At 39.9% G+C, this 22440-nt stretch overlaps 1 protein-coding gene across 2 annotated transcripts in view; it reads right to left on the bottom strand.

The window, feature by feature from the left end:
• Nucleotides 1–8934: 8934 nt before the first annotated feature.
• syne3 (spectrin repeat containing, nuclear envelope family member 3) overlaps nucleotides 8935–22440 on the bottom strand; it is a 78593-nt gene continuing 65087 nt past the window's right edge. The window contains exons 17-18 of one of the 2 annotated variants that reach the window (XM_063908704.1): nucleotides 21684–21734; nucleotides 8935–13049 (exon numbers count right to left, since the gene is read on the bottom strand). In XM_063908704.1, coding sequence (XP_063764774.1) covers nucleotides 12870–13049; nucleotides 21684–21734 — 231 coding nt within the window. In that variant the 3' untranslated portion in view covers nucleotides 8935–12869. Of the gene's footprint in view, nucleotides 13053–21683; nucleotides 21735–22440 lie in introns of both variants that reach the window. The other variant, XM_063908703.1, reaches the window with a different exon arrangement.

A 22440-nucleotide genomic window follows, 5' to 3' on the forward strand; every position in this document is an offset into this window, starting at 1 on the left:
GCTTTAGTATTATTCTGCTTTCATTTGTGCATAAAGGGCCGCTGACCGAGGCTCACACTGAAGAATGGTGATGTGTGCCTTCCTGTGCTGCAGTCAATACATCCAGGCTGAAGCGGTGTCTGGTCTCTGTCACCACACGGGAAGGATCCGGTTAGTGAAGCATGTTTACAGACGGACGGACATGTTTCAGTTTGCAGTGAAGCTTAAGAGGTGTAGCTGTAGACAGACAGTGCTGAAGCAGAACCTCGTTGTGTCTGTCTGGTTTGAGCAATTTGTCTAAAGGAAGATGTAAAAACCAGTTAAGGTTAAAGGTCTCCTTTTTCATAAAGATCACATTTTTCAAATCTTAAGTCACTTCAGTCAACATCGAAATCTCTGGACACTCACTGCAAAACTGCCAAAACTTTTCTCCGGAGTATTCATCGGATTTATGAAAACTAATCCCCAGATTATAATTGCCTTACCCTGCCTCCAAATACTTCCTTCAAACACTTGGTATAGTAGGCTTAATGGTATTTATTATCATTTCACTTCATTTTTTATTCTTTTTTTGTTGGTGATGTAAAATGATGTTTTCAGAGTGATCTCGGTCACTCGGGTCCAATAGGAGCCAGCACTGCGATGACCCAGCAGTGGCTCAGTCAGTAGGGGCTTGGACTGGGAATCGTAGGGTCGCGGTTCAAGTCCCCGAACAGACTTGAAATATGAAAAGTGGACTGCTACTTGGAGAGGTCCCAGTTCACCTCCTAGGCCCTGCTGTGGTGCCCTTGAGCAAGGCGCAAGGCACCGGACACCTCCAATCCCCCCTCCCCATTGCTCCCCGGGCGCTGCACAATAGCTGCCCACTGTACCTAGTACTAGGATGGGTTGAATGCAGAGGACCTCCTCCGATTCTATCTATCTACAGAGCTGGTTCAAAATTGGCTAAATATCCATCTATATATTAGATAACTATTTTTTTAAATGTGGGATTGGCTTTTGGTTAACACTAAATGTAAACATAGCTTTCGGTTACAAAAAAATAAATATTGGGGCAGCTTTAAATACACAAGTCATGAGTCATGGATTTAGCTTAGCCTAGCATAAATACTGTAAACACGGGGGAATGATGTCCAAAATTCGAAAATGAAACCCCACCATCACGTCAAAAGCTCGCTAATTATCATTTTGTTTGTTTAATATGGACACATCATTTCAGGTAAATGCTAGAACTGTTTATAGACAAACAATAGCCCGGGTGCAGTAACTAGATCATCACAGGGAAGTTAGCACCTTCGCTACCATCATGCACCCATAGATATAACAAAACCAAAACCAATGCTGAACAACTGCAGCGGGACCATGGATACACAGTTGCTGGTCAATAAATATTAATTCAGAAGTTTTCTTGTGGACAGGCCAAATACAAAGTGTGGTAGAGCGGCAAAAGTAAGTCGATTATTGATTAATCATTCATCAGAAAATAAATCATTATTTTAGTCATTTTTCAAGCAAAACTCACAATTATTTGCTGGTTTCAGTTTCTTCAATATAACATTTGTATGTTTTTTTAAATGGTAGACTTATTTTCAAACTTTGGACATCACCAGGCTAGCTGTTTTCCCCTGCTTCAAGTCATTATAATACATCACATTATGCTAAGCTAAACTAAGCCAAACTAAGATAAGGTAAGCCAAGCAAACCAAAGTTGACTCCAGCTTTGTTTTTAACACAAATATGAGATCAATATCACGTTATGATCTTAGAAAAACACAGATAATCATTTCCCCTAAAATCTTAAATAAGTAAGGAGACCTCTAAGTACTGAATCTCTTTTGTAGGTCCTTCTCTAGGAGCAGCCTACACTGCGTTAACCCACATGTACAAGCCCACACAACCGGGGACTGCTATAAATACAAGCAGATGAGAGAGAGGCAGCTTTCCAGAGAAGAGCACATTTGCATGCTGACCCACATTAACTCGGTGTGACAGTCGGAGGATATTTCCTCCCTCGGATGTTAGTACACTCCTGCCCACACAATACAGATCCGAGTTACATAACTCTTTCAGAGAGCAAAGTGATCATCTTCCTACGGACACAACATGTTTTCCAGTCAACAAGTGAATCAAATCGACCCTCATCTTCGGTGAGTTAAAATCAGAAACTATCATCTGGAATAATCTGATTAAAAGCCATGTGTTGCGTTTGGCTGCCCCCAGCTGCTCAACATATAATCTATCTCATAATGAATTTATTTCTTACATTTACCATACAGCTTCCGCCATGGAGCTTGGAATGGTTCTGCAAGTTGTTCCACTGTAGGCGTCTCTCTGATGTGGATTTTTATGTGGCTACATGTCATTAGTGATCACATACTTGTTGGGCTCATTGACCCTGTTGGTGTGCGCTCTTTATCTGTGAGTGCATCAGCCTTGTAATTGCTGGTGGGGAATGCAGAGAATGCCACAGATGAGAGGAGGCCGTGCTCAGAGACTCAGCCTCATTATGTGAGTCGGAGGGCTAAAGAAGCTGTTTACAGAAACACAAGAACATGAGCTGCTACATGCAAAACATCGAGGAGCAGGACAGACAGGTGAGTCATCTGCATAGAGCCTGACACGTCTCCAGACACCAACCCATCTCGTTTAGCGTACTCAGTGTGGGACTGTTGTTGCTGTGTGTCATCACCGTTCATTAATCGGATTACAAATATTTTATTAATCCGAGGGAGAAATAAAGTTTTGTGAGAATAAAACATTTATATCAACATAAGATTTAAAGTCAAAACATGATAAAAAATCTGTAGCCACGGGAGACTCAGGCTCATGATGAAGACATGATGAAGACTAAGGCTCATGATGAATACATGATGAAGACATGATGAAGACTCAGGCTCATGATGAATACATGATGAAGACATGATGACTAAGGCTCATAATGAAGACATGATGAAGACATGATGAAGACTAAGGCTCATGATGAATACATGATGAAGACATGATGAAGACTCAGGCTCATGATGAATACATGATGAAGACATGATGACTAAGGCTCATAATGAAGACATGATGATGACATGATGAAGACTCAGGCTCATGATGAATACATGATGATGACATGATGAAGACTCAGGCTCATAATGAAGAGATGATGAAGACTCAGGCTCATCATGAAGATTCAGTTCTCATGGTGAAGACTCAGGCTGCCCAAACAGTCCGGAAGCTATTGATTGAAACATTGTTCTCAGGTATATCCTGGTGCAGCCTTACTTCCTTGAAGCACATTAAACAACCCTCAGATATTACGTCTGACTCCTAGCTAACAACGTTAGATCTTCCACTTGGTTAGCCAGTGATCTTACGTTGACTACGATGAGAGGGGGGACACATCTTATCTCCTATCAAGGGATATTCCTCATTGACCAAAGGATTATTGCATCTGGTGCTCTTTGAGAGCAAAATGAAGAAGCTAGATCTATGAAGAAACGATGTGCTCTAATAAACATTTGAATCATTAACGCGTTGTTGTAAAGAGATGATATAAAGAGTGAATAGTGAAGATGAAAGGTACTAGTACAGTCCTCCAACCAGTACGGCATTCTGTGGTCTGTGTTGTAATGTAAACTCTTCCCCAGATGATGTCCAAGAACATGGTTACGGTCGAATAGTCTGTTTAGTTTAGGAAGGTTCGTAACGGAGCAAAATGACCCGGAAGAACCTCAGTGGCCGCCATGATAAGAGCTGTTCGAATTCTCGAGATCAGGGATTCCCAAAGTGTGGAGCTGCCACCAGTGGGTGCGCGAGATGAAACATGTAATGGTGGTCTGGTGTAAAAATATTACACAGTGTTCTTTTTTAAGTGGGATTTTTCCATAGGCTAAAATAAAAAACAGGAACAATAAACATTACATTTGTAATCCCTTTTATTTAAAAAAACTAAATTATTAGTTTTTGATAGAAACGTAGAAGAAGAGAGCCGCTTCTTTGGGCACGTTGCTGAACCTAGACCAGACCAACTGCAGCAACCCCAGATCATAGCACTGCCCCCACAGGCTTGGGAGTTTTTATTGGCCGAGCAGTGTATGTCTCTCTGTTGTCATCGTTCATAAAGCATAAACCAACACCATCAGAGCGCACGGTGCAGAGTAGATGCGCTGTCAGTAGTCCTGTACAGAGAACTGTAGGTTGTGGGCCATAAAGATGAAACTGCCCTCTGGAGCAGGTTACTCAGGGGCCACAGAAGCCGCCTCTCAGAGGTCTTCATGACGTCAATTAGAGAGCACGTGCATTATTTACACAAAATGACTTTCAACTCTGAATACATATAACAACTTCTCACTTTCTGCCAGTATACTGACTGGATGTTTGAACCGATTGGTCAGGAACATCGTGTAACTGACTAGAGAACATTGGGCTGTGATAAAGTCGGTATTAAAGACATAAGCAGGAGCCATAGAGCCATAAGAAATACTCTGATCTGTCTTTACCTAGCTGTGACTCATCTAACAGTATGGGGGCATTAATGGCCTCCTTCGACAGGAGTCATACCATGCCAGAATCCTCAGGAGACCTCTGCATCCAGCCCTAAGACAAGGTGAGTGGCTTCATGGAGAGAAAGGCTAAGTAGTCACTGCCTGCGGGGCCCTCAGCCAATAAGGAGCCAGATGACACATGACGGGGAAGGCTAAATTTAACTGAATCTGGATCCAGATATTCTGTGGAATTGTGGGTAGTGTCACAATGTTTTCTTGTTTAGAGGCACTTTTTTCCTCCAGACACTTCTCGTTAAAAATAATAATATATCTGAAGTAAGTTTGAAGAGGAAATGATAATTACCGTCTGCAGCTCGCTACAGATTTGTGCGCACTAAAACAAATTGATTTAAATAAATGTATAATGTCAACAGGTTCCACATAATTGTATCAGTTCAGTTGAAAGCATTAATATTAAGTTTAAATACAATTAAATATATTAAATACAATTATGTTCAACTTAATATTATTGCTTTCAGCTAACCTGATACAATCATGTGGAACCTGTTGACATAATACATTTAATTAAAGTAAATGTTTTTAGTGCAGTTTGTTAGCCTCTTTTAGCTTTTTCTTTTGAAAATTGTTTTCATCAAGAACATTCTCTATTTAGAGACCGCTAACACAGAGGAGCATTTAGCATCAAGCAGTGTTGCTCTGTGCCTGGATGTGTGAATGGTTTGGAAGAGAGTTCATCATCACTATTATAAGGTGACAATACAATAGAAAATGTGATTTTGTCTTAAAATAATAATAAATAAGTGTTTAGTAAGGATGGAAAAGATATATTTACAAACTGAATGACAGCACCGATCCACTATATTTGGCAAGATTTTTGCAGAATTAAAAACAAAAATTCTGCGAAAAAAAGTGAGCTCTCCTCATGTTTGCAGTGGCATGCTTCATACAGAACATTGTGACTCACTGTATTTAAACTAACATTTTGTCACATTTACTTTTTATTGACTACACTTCTTCCACACTGTTACGTGATTACACTGTGATATTTCAATGTTTTATTTCTGTTCTATGGATTAAAGTGATTTGTGTTGTACTAAATATTTATGCGATTATGAATGAGGTTTTTTCACTTTTGGTGACAAAATCTCGTTCTGGTTTCATAGTTCACAGCTAATATGCTAAATTATAGGAGATGACATACAGTACTTTCCTCATTCAAAAACTATACATAAACCATTCTGACGAAAATGAGGATTATAATTCATCCAGTCGCACACACTTCCTCATCCAGCTCTCCTTAACTGACACAAAATGTAAATGCAAAAAGGTTTTGCAGTGATGATGTACAGTTATGATACTTTATAGGCAGGGTGCGATTTGACAAAAAAACAGAGGGGGGGGATGTTTTTTTTAATTTATTCATAGACAAGAACATTGGACTTTTAACTTGCATAACTAGGGAGAAAAAAACGCAAAAAGTAGACAGGCCCTTTTTTCGGGTCCGTGGATTAGTCCCCATCACAACATGGCAAAACTTTTAATAACCCATACATGGATTTCTATTCAACGTCACAAAAACATGCGTACGCACTAACAGGCAGAAAGCACCATAGAACAGCATCAATGCTCTCCATGAAAAGACCCTCCAATTAACTTAAATCAAACACTCAAAATAATTCACTAAATAGCACAACGTGCTGTCAACACTCAGGGACAGGTCTGGAAAACTAGACAAAGTAAACAGTCGGCTCTGGTGACAAATTTGTGGTGGCTTTTTCGTTTTTCCTATCGGGGCATTGTCTGCAGCATTTCGGCCCTCTTCTATCCACAATTCTGCAAATGGGTCCTGTAAAGTAAGATGATATGCTGCTCTGAACGCGTTTCATGTTTGGTTCAGCGCTGTTTTTCCTGCGAAGTTCCCGCACAAAAATGTTACAATGTTTTTGTGTTCGATGACGTTCAGAAATATGCACCGTCTGCCAGAAGGCTGCTGAATAGCCTACTCTGATGTAAAGACACTGAAGATCGTTAGATTTCAAGAGTTTAAGTAGGCTAGCAGTTAAGTTGCATTCATCGCTATCAAGGGGGGGAAATCCTTGTCCCCACCGGAGATAAAAATAATTTAGCAGAGGTAGGGATAGGAAAACCAGAGGGGGGGAAATCCCACCATCCCCCCCTACAAATCGCACCCTGTTTATATGTATTATTTAGCAACAATGATTCCACATGTAAAAGCCACTTTTATTACTCCTAAAGCGTAAATGTAATCTCCAGAAGAAAAAAGTTAACGTTAGTCTAAAATCCATTTACCTCAAGTCACATGACTCCGACCAATCAGTGAGCTACAACCTTGGCTGAGGTGCTGCTAAAATCAGAGCCACTTAACTAGTTACTTTAGCCAACTTACCTTGCTAATGGCAAACAAAAAATATGCGAATCACCCTCTTTACCATCTGTAGTGTGACTTCCCGCACACACACACACACACACACACACACACACACACACACACACACACACACACACACACACACACACACACACACACACACACACACACACACACACACACACACACACACACACACACACACACACACACACACACACACACACACACACACACACACACACACACACACACACACACACACACACACACACACACACTTTAGTCACAGTACTGACACTGAATGCAGTGAGAGGAAGTGAACACTTGAGTTCACACACACAAAGCTGATTGGCCTTGTCACCATTCATCTGAGTCGGGAACATGATGAAATAAAGTGTATAAAGATGGCAGCATCGGATAGGCTCACTGGGAAATCGACCATCATAAAAACTGTGTTTGAGAGCTACATGCTCTCTGTTAACTCCACCGTCATCCTTCCATTTTTTGATTTTATTACTCGATTTGTAAGAGGAAATGCAAAAAACATTGTAACATCTATGATCATATAAAAGTTGCCATATTAATATCATCTCAAATGTGCTAGTGTTCGTTTTGTGCAGTTTCCATTCCCTGACCCTGCTGATTGTATTGTTTGTTTTTGTGACTGTTGTTGTATCAACAGCACCAACCGTGTGTTTGTTTAGGAAAACAATCTGTGTGTTTCCTGAAAACTTTCCCAAACATGTCAGAGCAACTCTCTGTGACCCGCTAATCCTGAGATCTGAATCAGTCTGCATATGAAAAGAGAGTTCATAATCCTTAGAGGCTGTTCTTTGAATCAGACAGACAGAAATATGCCAATAGCGTTAGAGCAGCAGCTTTAAGGTAACCAAGTACCAGAGGTGGGAAGTAATTAAGTACATTTACTCAAGTATTGTACTTAATCGTATACTTCGAGTATTTCCTTTTGTTGCTACCTTGTACTTCTACTCCCCTACAGTTCAGAGGTAAATGGTGTACTTTTACTCCCCTACATTTATTTCATACCTTTAGTTACTTTACAGATCTGGATTAATGATGTGAAATATAATCAACCCTTAAATCAGACTTTACTTCTCCTGTCACTACTTTAAGTAGATTTGATGGTAATACTTTTACTGTAACAGAGTATTCCAACACTTCACATTTTGTGGTTATGATTATTTATTTTTACATGATAAGATTGTGATTATGACCACAACACCTTGTATTCCTTATGAATATAAAAGTAATTGTTTCTGTACAAAAGATTCACATTCATCATATTAACAAAATCACAATTTTTTCACAGGAAAGTGACATCCTTTTTGCGGACGTAAAAACATCCTTTGACTGGACATTCAGTGACTTGGTTGTGATAGTGATCAGAGGAAGAACAAATGGGATTTTTAAAAACATTCTTCTAAAGTGCTGCAGATTGATGAGGACCGGAAGCTTGTATCTGGCAGAGAGTGATCTCCAGATTGCAGCACAGATCGGTGGGCTGGCTAAGGAAGGGGGGGTGAGAGAAGCGTAGGAGGCTGCACACACACGTTTGATGAGGAGTTTTTTGCAGAAACGTACCCAGCATGAAAGCTTAAGTGGCCATTAAACCATATTATGTTGGTGGTCCTCACAAACCTGGTTGTTTCTCAATAGTTGGTCCTCACTAGTACAGGAACACGAACATGCACACAGCAGATAAGAAAAGCAAATTGATGATGCATTAAATATCATTCTGAATGTGAGTAAATGTACAATGTGTTCTCTGCTGTTCACTTTTACAAATTCCATATAAAGACAAAAGCAAAAATGTGTTTCTGTTTCTGCACCGCCTGCATCACTCATGATGGTGCTACAATCCATCTCTAAAAACAGTCTGTCAACACACAGACAGGAAGGAGATGGCAAACAAAATCTCTCTGATGAAATGATTCCAGAGGTGTGTTCTCCTCTCATCCTGTAGGACGGGGGTGTATTATGAGCTCCATTCGCAGCAGTAGTCTAATTCCTCATAATAAGAATTTTAAATTCAAAATAAATTCACGCCCAGAATATTCAAACTGCACTTTTATTTCATCAGAATAAAAAAACATTGCTTAAACACAAGCTCTCTGACGCTTTTCATCTCAAACATTAATAAAATAGAATATCATTATTTTAATATAAAAGCTCTCCAGAATAAATACCTCTATCTGAGAGCGTTCAGAACATGTTGCATAATAAGTGTACTCGCACTATTCTTCTGTATGTCTGTCACACACTCAGATTTAAGTCATCTCATAAGTTGCATAAAGTATTCATATACACAAAAGGCTTCAAAGCGTCACATGCATAGATGCGGGGGTGGGATGGGGGTGGGATAAGCAGCAGCACAGTAGAATATAATGCAGCATTAAACCTTCTATTAAACTTGCCAATATAACCGTTTATAGCACAGAGCTACATAGAAAATGCAAACTGAATATGGCACGGCTGACTGGCTTAAAGCTTTAAGGCCATGGTACTTTATCTTCAATAATACATGACGTTGCATCTTTACACATTCTTTTATCCCGTGAAGATGATTCTTTAGAATGATGGCTGCCATCTGGGGCCAATGTGTTCACCTCTGCCTTACAGTGCCTGAACAAAAGACTAAGAAAAAATGCTTTTCAGCTACAGTAAATGCTGATTTTAGAACTGTTCGAAATACCGTGTGAAAACACCTTTAGAATAATATGAACAATACCAAGCCTGGGGAAAAGAAAGAATACATATACATGTACTGCTGCACTTAACTGTAATCATTTCTTTGTAATGTCCCCAAATGAACAGAAGTTATAAATGAGCCTGTAGTCTATCTTGAGCAGGTAGATATATAAAGTAACTGTACTTTCAACATGAATACTGAAACTCACTTTTTACTGTATAATGAAAACACATATGGTAGACTGATCTATAAATATTCCTTGTACTCTTCTTGGTGGCTAAAAAGAACTGACTCTCTGAGGAAAAAAGGTAATGTGAGAAAGCATCTGTAATAATTTCAATTGATAAAAATTGTGATGACAGGGTAAGCTCTAGTATAAGCACTCAATCTGCATTTCTGTTACATAACCTACAGCTAGATTTCAAGGCTGTCCAATCAAAGGGAAACCTATTTTTCAGAATCATGTGAACACAGCATAAAAAGTATTTGTGTGTAACGTTCAGGGACCTCTCTGTTTTGGGTGTTCTGGTTGAGCAGAATAAACTAGGAAAGGATGAACACGAAGACAAAAGATGATGCGTTTCCTTGCCATGATTCCAGATATAATGTAAAAACAACAAACGTGGCTTCAGAAAAATAGATACACCTGATTTGGGCACTGTTGCCAACGGCAGCATGATAGATCGATAACACACACAAACCCAGGAAAAATAGGGGAGGTGTGTGTGAGGGTGTGTGGAGGTGTTGGGTGTATTTTTAGGGCTGTGTGTGGAATGAAGGAGAAAAAAAGCAATTGAAATTATTTTGTGTCTGCACAAAAAGAGGATTGCCAAGCTGTACAGTTCTGTGTTGGCACCCGGAGAACAGAGTTCTTGCCGTGTTCGAGCCAAAGTAGCAGCTTCAGAAGATAAGAAAACTACTGCTCTCAGGAGTCTCTGGTACAGCTACAAAAGAAAAACCAAAGAAGAAGAAGAGCTTGACCCTACTGACATGAGAGTAAAGCATATATATCACCTCAGTATTCACTAGGCGTTCAGTACATCATAGCTGACAGGATTTAAACAAAGATAACAAATATTTGGCTAAACACAAACCTTCAGATTATTACATCAATTAAAATGGTAAGAGTAAACATACCATAATATCCTTCTTGATGTGTACCGCTGAACTGAAAGTAAATTTAGCACGAATTGCCCCTCTCTGATTGGGATATTTGTATGTGTCCATTCATGTGGATTGTGCTGCCTTGCTAAAGCCGGACAGATTCTGTGAGGTCACCCACGGGAGAGCCGCTGTGAAGCCCTGGCTGTCACCCTTGTTGCAGTGATGCCACCCTTTGACTCTCGACTCATCTAAATACCAGCATTTTCGATAATATTGAGGTGTACTTAGGTAACATAGCAACATTGCTAGCAGCTAGCAACCTGAGACGACTCTCACCTGTCCCTCAAAGTGGCCAGGCCCCTAAGTTTAAGCCTTCATATCATTTAAATGGATGTGTTGTATGAAAATGTTCCTACCCTACAGTTGTGATCCATGTGATAACAGGAGGTGGAGACCTAAACAGTTTTTTTGTACCTGGCTGCAAACGTTTATTTCTACCTTTATAACATGGGGGTCTCGGGGGTCAGAGTGGTCATCATGGAGCTGCAGTTTTTGGCACTTCTGTATAAGTTTACTCCTCAGCCCTGGAGTTTGTAAATTGTGGTGCCAGGCTGGAAAAACTGATGATACAGTGTGAAAAACGCTAAGAAATCATACACGTGCTAAAGCTGGGTCCTCAGCTCTCAGTATGAACACACAGGGACAGCACTGGTGGATGTTGTTATAAGAGGAACACACAATGTCCTTTTAAAGGTCCCCTATTATGCAAAATGCACTTTTTGATGTCTTTTATACATAAACATGTGTCCCCGTGTGTAAGGAGACTCACAAAGTGTCAGAAAATACAACCCTCTCTCTTTTCCTCCATTCCCACATCTCTAAAGACGGGGGTACAAACGAGCTGATCCAGATTTGCTTCAGTTATGACATCATAACCAAAATGTGGGCTGGCTTTACATTGAACTCTTGGAAAAGTCCCCCCCACGTGACACATCTCAACCTATCATCCGCCATATACAGTTGCGATCTGAATCCCCTCCGCAGCACCTCTGTGTGTCTGTGTGTTCAGCAGGATGTCTGCAGGAGGGACTTAGAGTTGTTGTATATATAATACATATAATGTCTCTGTTCTAGTGGTAACCACTGAGAAGTGTTTCAGAAATAATGCTGGATGTGGTTTGGAACATAATATGGGGTTTAATCACGGCAGAGTTTAGCTGAGTTTCTCCGTTAGAAAAACGTCTCTCTTCAGACAGAGAGCTGCATGACGCTCCAAAGGGGCGTGGCCAGCTTCAGCTCATTTGAATGAAAGGGAAAGTCACAGAATCAGCACTTTCGAAAACAGGGCTGAAACAGAGGGTTAGCCGACATGCTAAAATGCACGATCTGTTTGGTATTTTGAGCAAAACACATCAGAGACATGTTTTATATTTGAGACCTATAACATAGGCATAAAAGGAGACCTTTAAAAAAATGTCAAATAACCATTACAAATAAAAAGTTTCTCTATGTAGTTCATCGCAAAATAGTTATCTTACATTGCTACATAGCATTGGCCGAAGCTTTGCATGTCTATTTCTGTTATTTGGATCTCGTAAAAATATCAAACATTTTTATAACCATAATAGTTCGGTGCTCAAACTGAACCCTCTATCGTTCTGTTTTCAAAGGCCTTACCAACCTGCGGCCCTTTGAGGCATTTCACCCCCGCTTCCTGTCCCTCAACAGGTCTTCTAATTACAGTATTAAGATAAAAAGCCCCAAGAACTAATCTTTAAAATTGTAAATTTGGCAAGTAGTCACAACACGAAAAATATGTAAACAATCTCTGGATATACCAACACTCAGAGTCTTTCTGTCATGATGTCAGCATTACACTAATGATGATGGGTTAGAGTGGAATATTAAAGTTATTTAAAGTTTAGATTAACATCATTTCTATTCCATTATCTAAGAACTTATGACAGTTAATGTATAATGATCTTTTAACTGCATAGAAGCATGACGGCGTAGTCCAGAATGTGTAAAGCATTATGCTATGAATATAAGAATATACCTTTATAAAATATGATTTGTTGCAAAGCCTTCAGATTAAGCTTGAGATTTCTTGTTCCTCTTTGTGCTCTGTAATCCAAGGACAGGGTCACCTGATCAACCATGGTCCGGTATAGTGAGTGATAGGGGGCTTTTGCTATGTGGGGGGGGGCCCGTTGTAGCGGAGCATGACGTTGAAGGAGCGGGCGAAGTTGTTGGTCAGGGAGCAGCTGTTGCCTTCGTCCATGAAGGGCAGCAAGAAGGCCAGCAGCAGCAGAGCCAGCAGCAGGAGCCACAGGGGGAGGGCCAGCCGACACACCCGCTGCCACAGCCCCGCCTTCTGCAACACACACACACACATATATATATCATTTAGTTTTTAGCAAGAGTATGTTGTCCTGTAGAATCAGATCACTATGCGTTTTTGAAATCTCTGTCCTATACAGTGGTGCATGAAGTCCAAAAACACAGAAATTAGTTAGCACTTTAGCATTTCCTGTTTGCTTTTCTTGAAGTCGACGGTTTTCTTATTGTGCGTTTGGTTAGAGGCCGCTGGTGAACATGTGAAGCTTCTTTGTGTCATAAAATCTCTATCTATCTATCTATCTAAAAACAGCGGTCGCTAACAAGTGACTAATGAGACTGCTTGCCATCATCACATCAAACATTAGCCGCCTTTAGCTTGGCGGTGGTGAAGTGGAAGTCATGTGCCCTTGACGTGATCCTAACGTTACATTTTTACACCTGTTGCCATCATGCTTCAAAAATCTAAATATCATAACACACCTTTTTGAGTGTTCCCTCTCCTGTAGTGTTTTCTATAGGTTTTAGTGCATGTGAATGGTGTGCAAAGACTAAAATTCCTGTGTTCCCTCCAGAGGGAGTTTCTCTCCCACACATTCTTTAAAGTAGAGACACTACATACTGATATACACCTGAACATCAGCAGGAGAGGACTCTTTAAAGTAGAGACACTACATACTGATACATATACACCTGAACATCAGCAGGAGAGGACTCTTTAAAGTAGAGACACTACATACTGATATACACCTGAACATCAGCAGGAGAGGACTCTTTAAAGTAGAGACACTACATACTGATATACACCTGAACATCAGCAGGAGAGGACTCTTTAAAGTAGAGACTCTACATACTGATATACACCTGAACATCAGCAGGAGAGGACTCTTTAAAGTAGAGACTCTACATACTGATATACACCTGAAAGTGACACGTTGTCATTTGATGCATTATATCAGATTGAGCTTCCAACATCTGAAATGTTATCACTTTCATTATGAATTAAGTATTTATTTTTTAAATATGTGATAAACTCCAGGTATGAATGTGATAAACGACCATAAATACTTTATTTACCATAATGGCCTCCATTTAAAACACTATTATTATTATCAAAAATGATCCATTGGACCATCATCAGACATTGCTCACACCCTGCTGCTTGTTGACACCAGATAAAGTGACCTCAGCGTTGTGATGAATAACTGTGGCATTGCTTTGTATTTACATCATGTGCAGCTCTGGTCTGCTGGCTTCCACTATTGAGTTGGCTTCTGTTTCTCTGGGATCTATGAATGAAACTACAAAGTGCAAACAAACTATTTCCTGCCTCCCTCACTTCCTCAAAACAGAACTCTGCTAGCCTTGAACACTGTTGGAACAGTTTTTTAATTTTCTGCTGCAAGTTCTTCAGAACTATTATGGTTCATAAGCTCAGATAGTCTTGGAAATGTTACATAATTTATAACCAACACTAGAGAATCAGAAGCAGCCGTTCACCCACACAGTGAGGAGCATGGTGAACACACTCACACTGTTTCTCTCACTTGTTATTCTGTGAATCATGTTCCCGCCTACGTTCATCCTTCACCTTCTCTCTGCGTCACTGAGACTCTGCAGGCCGAGCATTCAGCATGGAGACGGCAGGAGACAGATGGACTATCTTTCATCTGTTACAGTGTTAGATTGTTGTGTGAAAACCATTAGTTAAAATCCATTACACTGTGGTCCTAATAAGAAGTAACTACTGTAGTAACACATAGGAACTATGCTGTGCTTTGTGACTTATTGGCATTATTAATTATACTAATTGTAGGTGTGCATCCTGTATGCTCAAAGACCAAAAACATGTATTAAACTCCTCCCGCTACTTCCACTAAATGTGCCATTATTAGACGACGATAATAAAAAGTTAAATTGACAGTTATACCACGATACTTTGGACAATGAACGGGCTGTTGATACACTGAAGAGCTTGGAAGGGTGCAAATTAAGGGAAAATGATATTTAAAGAAATAGGAACCAATCCAGACTTCCCTCCTAACAAATTTAACAGATCTGATCAGATCTTTAGATTATGGGGTTTGTGTACATTTAAATGTTTGGGGGGAAATATATGACATCATTGCACCTATAGGCACAACATCAAGGTTTAGTCTAAACCAGGAAACAGGGGCGCTGCGCCCTCAAACTAAAATGCAGATTTTCCCCGTTTTGTTGGTCAAAAACGGTATAAGGACTGTTTAGTCATTTATAAAGAGGACATACTATGTTTATGTTCATATTTTGTATCTTTACTGTGACATGTTTCCATGCTTTAATGTACAAAAAGCTCTTTATATCTCTGTTGTGTGGGAGAGAAACACAGGGATATTAGCCTTTTCAGACCATTGACATGCACAAAAATCTACACTCAAACACTGAAAAAGCACAACAGGGCCTCTTTAAGTAATGAAATCATAACATGTTCCGTTACAGCAGTCCATAGAAACAACAGCCTAAGATTATTGCAGTCTGAAACTGTTGGCACTAAAAAACCAAAACACTGATTACAACATAATGTTGCAAAACCGCTTTATCTATTTTTGTAACCAACGCCTCTCGCAGACAGAGTCAGTTGGTTGAGAAAGAAACATGAACACAAACAAAACACAAACCTAACAGTGCAGATCTAGAGGGATAATGGGGCAGAGAGAGACGTGTGTTTGTGTAAAGGCTAATAATTGATGGAAGAGGAAGCAAAACTAGCTATTCACACACACACACACACACACACACACACACACACACACACACACACACACACACACACACACACACACACACACACACACACACACACACACACACACACACACACACACACACACACACACACACACACACACACACACACACACACACACACACACACGTATGTTGTTCTTGGAGTCAGAACACAATACCTCACCTCCCTGAGAAGGACTGAACCTCTCCTGCAGATCTACCACAGTAAAAGTCAAGCAGGACTTTTGACATGGTGCATTCTGTTATCTAATTCATTCATCATATGTCAGGAGCTCTGCTAGATCAACCCGCAAGGGGTCAGCGGTGACCTCTTTAGTTGAAACATTGATCAAGTAGAACTTTAAGTTGTATTCATTAGCAAATACTTCAGGCTCTTCCTGGTCTGTCAGTGGTACGTGTCCAGCAAGCAGCCTCTTTTATAACATTTTTATTTTCTATGATTTATTTATTTTGGGTGAGATGCCTTCAAAAGCTATTTGTTTTGTTATTATAGAAAAATGTTTCTGGCAGGGCTAGTTAGTTGACACATTTGGTCTCGACTGCTGACTCTTGACAGCACTTTATGGATCACCATTCTCATCAGCTCAGAACCTCCCCTCAGGAAGGATTGCAATCACTTTGGTCGTCAGGTGAACATTTCCCCAATACTTGCACCCTCAGGTTTACTTTGAGTTTTTTATATTAACTACCATGCCAGCATGCTTATGTACAATGGCAAAGATGGTAAACATTAAAGCTACTAAACATCTGCAGGTTAGCATTGTGAGCCAGTTAGAATCCTGATTAGGATCTCTACTCTGAGTCCAGGCTCAAAGAGCTGCAGCACAGCTGTACAGATACTCTTTTCTTACTTCAACAAACTCTAAATGTTTTAATAAGTCCCTTTGTCTATGAAGTGTCTTTTTCTGGTGCTGGCAGGGGGATGGGGAGTGCTTTATCCCAAGATTTCTATGAAAAACGATATCTTGACAGGAAATCAACACTGTTCTATGACTCATCAGCATCGCATACTTGCCTTGTATTATCTATTTTTGCTTCTATACATTTGCTAGGCAAGGTTCTTTCACCATGAGGAGCAACAGGAAGATGCTTGCTCTCACACTTTGTCTGAAAGAGCTAAAAAGAAAAAAGTACAACACTCACAGCTGCAGCATCCAGTTCTCAACAGCTGATCTACTCTCAGAAAAAGCTTTTGAGTCATTCTTATAATCGTTTCTTTTTATCATATACAGCTTAGGTTAGATGGACACAAAACAAGTTTCCCTCTCCAATTTTTACAGTAATGTCACCAGCAGGTTTCTAAAAGGTTTAGCTATTTTCAACTCGAACGCTTGGATTGGCTGGTGGTGTGCTCAGAAAAAAAGACTGGGTGCAGCGCTTCTTCTGGAGGCGGCTGCACGTGACGGCATGTCCTCTCTCCTGATTGGAATCAATTGAAAAGAGAAACTTGCACAGGAAAAGTTGCTATGTGGATACATTCTATTAAAAAAACACGTAGGGCCATATACAGAAAAGTGGACCCCTCACTTGAGGTGAGGTATACTGCCTCATATGTTAAGTTAGAAGCTAGCAAAATCAATCAAATGTAGGTAAATAATGTTTAATACTTGAATATGCTTTCAGAAAAAAAGCATCCTAAATCTCAGCTCTCCACGGTTTTATGATCTTGTTCCAAACTTGTTGGCAGATCATTCCTTAGGGCAGAAGCTTCAGACTGCTGATAATAAGGGGAAATATGAAGGTTATTTTTCAAGCTTCATGTGTAAATAAGTTATTGTGCCAAAATGCTTATTTAGCCTGAGGCAATTATTGACATTATTCTTGTTATTTTAGATTGCACATATTGTATTTAATTATCACTTCCGGTGTTCGTCACATGGGTGTGGTTAGTTTGTATTTAGTCCACCTGTTGTTTGTGTCAAGATCCTTGTATTGTGTTTGTAGTTTCCTGTTTTATTTTGAAATGTTTTTCCTCCGTTGTGTCATGTGTAGTTTTACTTCCTGTCTTTGGTTTTCCTTGAGTCTAATTGTCTCATTGTTGTCACCTGTTGCCCTCATGTTTCTGCCTCCCCTCTCCAGCTGTGTCTTGTCTTGCGATTAGTCCCTTTGTATTTAGTCCTGCTTTCCCTTGTGTTCTTAGTTCTTAGTAAGTGGTCGTCCTTCAGGTGTGAAGTAAAGTCTTTTTCATGTCCTGGATTTCCCTAGCCTTGCATTTTTATTAACAGCCTTTTAGCTCTGTATTTTTTTATTTTTTATAACAAAGTTCATTTTTGGTTGAAAGTGGTATTCCGCCTCCTTGTGCTGTACTGGGGTCCGGCCTGCTTCGCTCCTCCTGACAGTTTGCCAGTAATTAGCACGACACAGAGGGTGAGCTGGCTCTGACATTTTCTGTTGACCATTTGGTCCTCTTTAAGTTGTTGTTTTATTTGAGTTATTAAACATTGTTACAGCTATAAGTTCAGTACGGACTCTTTTAAAATACATTCAGTCAACCTTAGATGAAAACCGTTCCTAACAATTCTTAGTTGATGAAAAAACAGCCTGTCATGACAAAACTCCCAATGATCAGTCGCTAGAGGCTAAGGTAAGCTAGAAGATAAGGTAAGCAAGAGGCTAATGTAAGCTACAGGCTAAGGTAAGGTAAGCTAGATGCTAAGGTAAGCTAGAGGCTAAGGTAAGGTAAGCTAGAGGCTAAGGTAAGGTAAGCTAGAGGCTAAGGTAAGGTAAGCAAGAGGCTAAGGTAAGGTAAGCAAGAGGCTAAGGTAAGCTAGAAGATAAGGTAAGCTAGAGGCTAAGGTAAGGTAAGCTAGAAGATAAGGTAAGCAAGAGGCTAAGGTAAGCTAGAGGCTAAGGTAAGGTAAGCAAGAGGCTAAGGTAAGCTAGAAGATAAGGTAAGCTAGAAGATAAGGTAAGCAAGAGGCTAAGTAAGCTACAGGCTAAGGTAAGATAAGCTAGAGGCTAAGGTAAGGTAAGCTAGAGGCTAAGGTAAGGTAAGCTAGAGGCTAAGGTAAGGTAAGCAAGAGCTAAGGTAAGCTAGAAGATAAGGTAAGCAAGAGGCTAAGGTAAGCTAGAGGCTAAGGTAAGGTAAGCTAGAAGATAAGGTAAGCAAAGGCTAAGGTAAGCTAGAGGCTAAGGTAAGGTAAGCAAGAGGCTAAGGTAAGCTAGAAGATAAGGTAAGCTAGAAGATAAGGTAGCAAGAGGCTAATGTAAGTACAGGCTAAGGTAAGATAACTAGAGGCTAAGGTAAGGTAAGCTAGAGGCTAAGGTAAGGTAAGCTAGAGGCTAAGGTAAGGGAAGTTAGAGGCTAAGGTAAGCTAGAGGCTAAGGTAAGGGAAGTTAGAGGCTAAGGTAAGCTAGAGGTTAAGGTAAAATAAGCTAGAGGCTAAGGTAAGCTAGAGGTTAAGGTAAGATAAGCTAGAGGCTAAGGTAAGCTAGAGGTTAAGGTAAGATAAGCTAGAGGCTAAGGTAAGCTAGAGGCTAAGGTAAGCTAGAGGTTAAGGTAAGATAAGCTAGAGGCTAAGGTAAACTAGAGGTTAAGGTAAGCTGGAGGCTAAGGTTAGCTAGACCTAATTTTGATGGGTTTACCTTAGCTTCTAGCGAAAAATGCTCATTGGGAGTTTTGTTGCTACAGGCCTTTTTTTTATTTTGAACTAAGAATTGTTAGAAAATGTTTTCAACTCAGATTGACTGAATTTATTAAAAAAGTTGGCTTATTAACAAATGAATGCTACTGTGGTATGTTTACACATATTAAGAAGTAAAATACAAGACACGCACAGGTTTCATGTTTGGGCCATATTATTCCATTTAACGTTTATAATTTAGTTGTTTGTTTCTTTACGTATTTTCTTATTAGTTTTTCGTGTTAGTCTATCAAATCGTCTTCTGAGTTTCTAAAAAAGCGCTATATAAGTGTCATTTATTATTATTATTATTAATAATTTGTTGAGTGCCATTTCAAAATGGACAACAGGCCTCAGTTGGCCCCACAGCCGTAGTCTGGACACCCCTGCTCTAAGGATTCAGTACAGATCTGGTAGAAACCCAGACCGAGTACTGGCAGATGTTTGTAAAAAAATCTGATAAACTTGTTCCGACTGCAGGCCAATCAGATGTTTGACAGCTTGAAGACATGACGTCAGAAAGCAGAGAGGATGTAAACTGTTGAGCTTGACATGCTCACAAAGCTGCTGTCAGTCTTAAAACAATCAACACAAGGTCTTTATTCAGAGAGTTCCGCACATCGATTCATCCAGTAGAGTCATGAGGAGCTGCTGGCTGCTTTCCTTCCATGGGACGAGAACAGTCAAGGTAAGCCAGTGACTCAACAATCAGCCCCTCCCTGGAGGAAGTGGCTGATAAAGGAGGAGTAACGAGCGTGTGAAAAGATAGAGGAATGTTTGGAGGGCTCTTTTAGCAAGGGGGTCAACAGAAGGGCCTGAGTGGGGGGTAGGGGGGTTCGGGGCGGTGCTTTAATCTGCTCACCAGCCTCTGCTTACTAAGTGAATGATGGAGTTGGGGGTGGCTTTGGTATGCTTGATGCCAGTGCTGGGTGGTCATGTCAGGTCTCTGGCTCTCTACAGTCCAAAGTCCTCTAGGAAATTTCAATATGTCAAATGAAGGCAGGATGGTTCAGGGTTTAAAGGATCGAAACATTCTGAATTGGTGCAGATCACTCTGGATCCTGTGAAACTGGTGGAGGTCTTAAGTCTTTAGGTGCAGGGATTTAGGTCAACCGGGAAGTTAGCATCACATCATTAGCATCACATGCAGATTTTCCCCGTAAAATGTTAAAGTGCTGCCAGAAAACAATATTTCTGTTGGTCAGAAACGGTATAATGAGTCCAGAAATATGAAGATGGTGTCAAATATCTGGTCAGACGGCAAAGACAGCTTTGTTTTTACGGAGGATAAATAGGGGAGGGATGTCCAGTGGGTCTGCCAGTGGACAAGTGGCAGGGAGCAGGCTGAGACTGAAACTGAGATTTCTGAATTACAGCCTTTCTTTTACTCTCCTTTTTTTCTGTAGAGGAAGTTAAGGAACTCTGGATTTATTTGTTGTTTGAAGTACAATTTATGACTCAGCAGCTTAAAGACGTGAAGACACTATTATTTTCCGCTTCGCTCGAATGAAGTATTTTCACCATACAGTGGCAGGGGCTTAATTTTGACCAGAAGTGACATTAGCGCCCTTGATATGGGAATGGGATTTTTCCACTGGATTTTGGAATATTGCAGATAAGATCTGTGGCTGACAAACGTTTAAGGAAAAAAGCTAATATAAAGGATATAATCAAACATCACGGTAACATGGCTGCACATAACCACCGCTAAGCTAAAAGCTAATGTTTGGTGTGATAATGTTTAGTCGCCTCATTTAGTCACTTGTTAGCAACCGTCATTTTCAGATGCATAGAAGCATGAGACATACAGCAGTGGAGTATTTACTGATGTCTTTCATGTTGTAGCATAAAACTCTTCAGCTTGTACAACCCTTATTTCAGGCCATAAAAAGTTCAAAAGAACATTGACTTGGAGACAAGAGAACAGGAAGTGGTAAAAGCTAGCTTTCTGGGTTAAAGGACTAATTCCTACACCACTATGTGTCTAATTGATTTTCAGTAAGACAATGGCAATACAAATGACTGCTCTAGCTTTTTGATATTGTTTATCAGTTAAACCTCATGAATTTCTGAGGTTTGATCCCTGTCACACACCATTTGAAATGTAACACCACCAGGCTTAAGGTCAATAAAAGTGCAGCACATCAGAGCTGACCATCATCTCTGATCACATGCCTGATGGTGGAGCATTATACCACCATTGAGTTGCCCTAGAATGTTGACTTTTTTAAACAAGTTACTAAATATATTTGTGTTACCTTTTGCACCTTTGCTGCGACGGCCGGCTCTTCCTGTTGCGCTTGGACTTTCTGCAGATATAAAAAATATTGTAATTAAATTAAAGTGCTACAATTACACACTCATACTCATCATCATACATTTGAACCACACTGCTGAACTGACAGGGGACATTTTCAACATGCAAAGTCCAGTGTTTTTTTCTGAAATGTATATAGAAGTTGGGGATACAGTTATTTGATTCAGCTGTACAGAAGTGTGGCAGGAAATCTAATTTATGTTCTATTGCACTCTTGTGGTGGAACACCAGCAGCGCACTGACAGGGGAAAAACATTTCCCTTAAAACAAGTGCTCAGCTCTCTCTCCTTGTAAAGAACATTTAACAAGAAAATCTCATCATTCAATCAAAGAAAACAATAAATAATCAAATATGTTCATTTATATTATCCAGCCAGATCATTGAAAGAAGGATATGATGTATTTTACTTTACCAATGATGTACATCTTTACACATTTGACCACCTAACAGTTGTAGTAAATACCAACTGTGGGTAAATTAAAAGCTCTCTTGGCATTGAAAATGTTTTAGAAATTGTCATATTAAACTCTACCTGATTATCTCTGTAGATAGCATGAAATCACTCATTTTTTACTTGGGCGAGGGCTCAGAAATTATTCACTATTTTTGATTGAAATAGCAATATGGACTAGGGAGCGCCCTTGTTTGGTGAAAATCAATTATGTGAGAAAAAAAAGAAATATATATATATATATAT

Source organism: Eleginops maclovinus, chromosome 19 (genome assembly GCF_036324505.1).
Source record: "Eleginops maclovinus isolate JMC-PN-2008 ecotype Puerto Natales chromosome 19, JC_Emac_rtc_rv5, whole genome shotgun sequence".
In the NCBI taxonomy this organism is placed as follows: domain Eukaryota; kingdom Metazoa; phylum Chordata; class Actinopteri; order Perciformes; family Eleginopidae; genus Eleginops; species Eleginops maclovinus.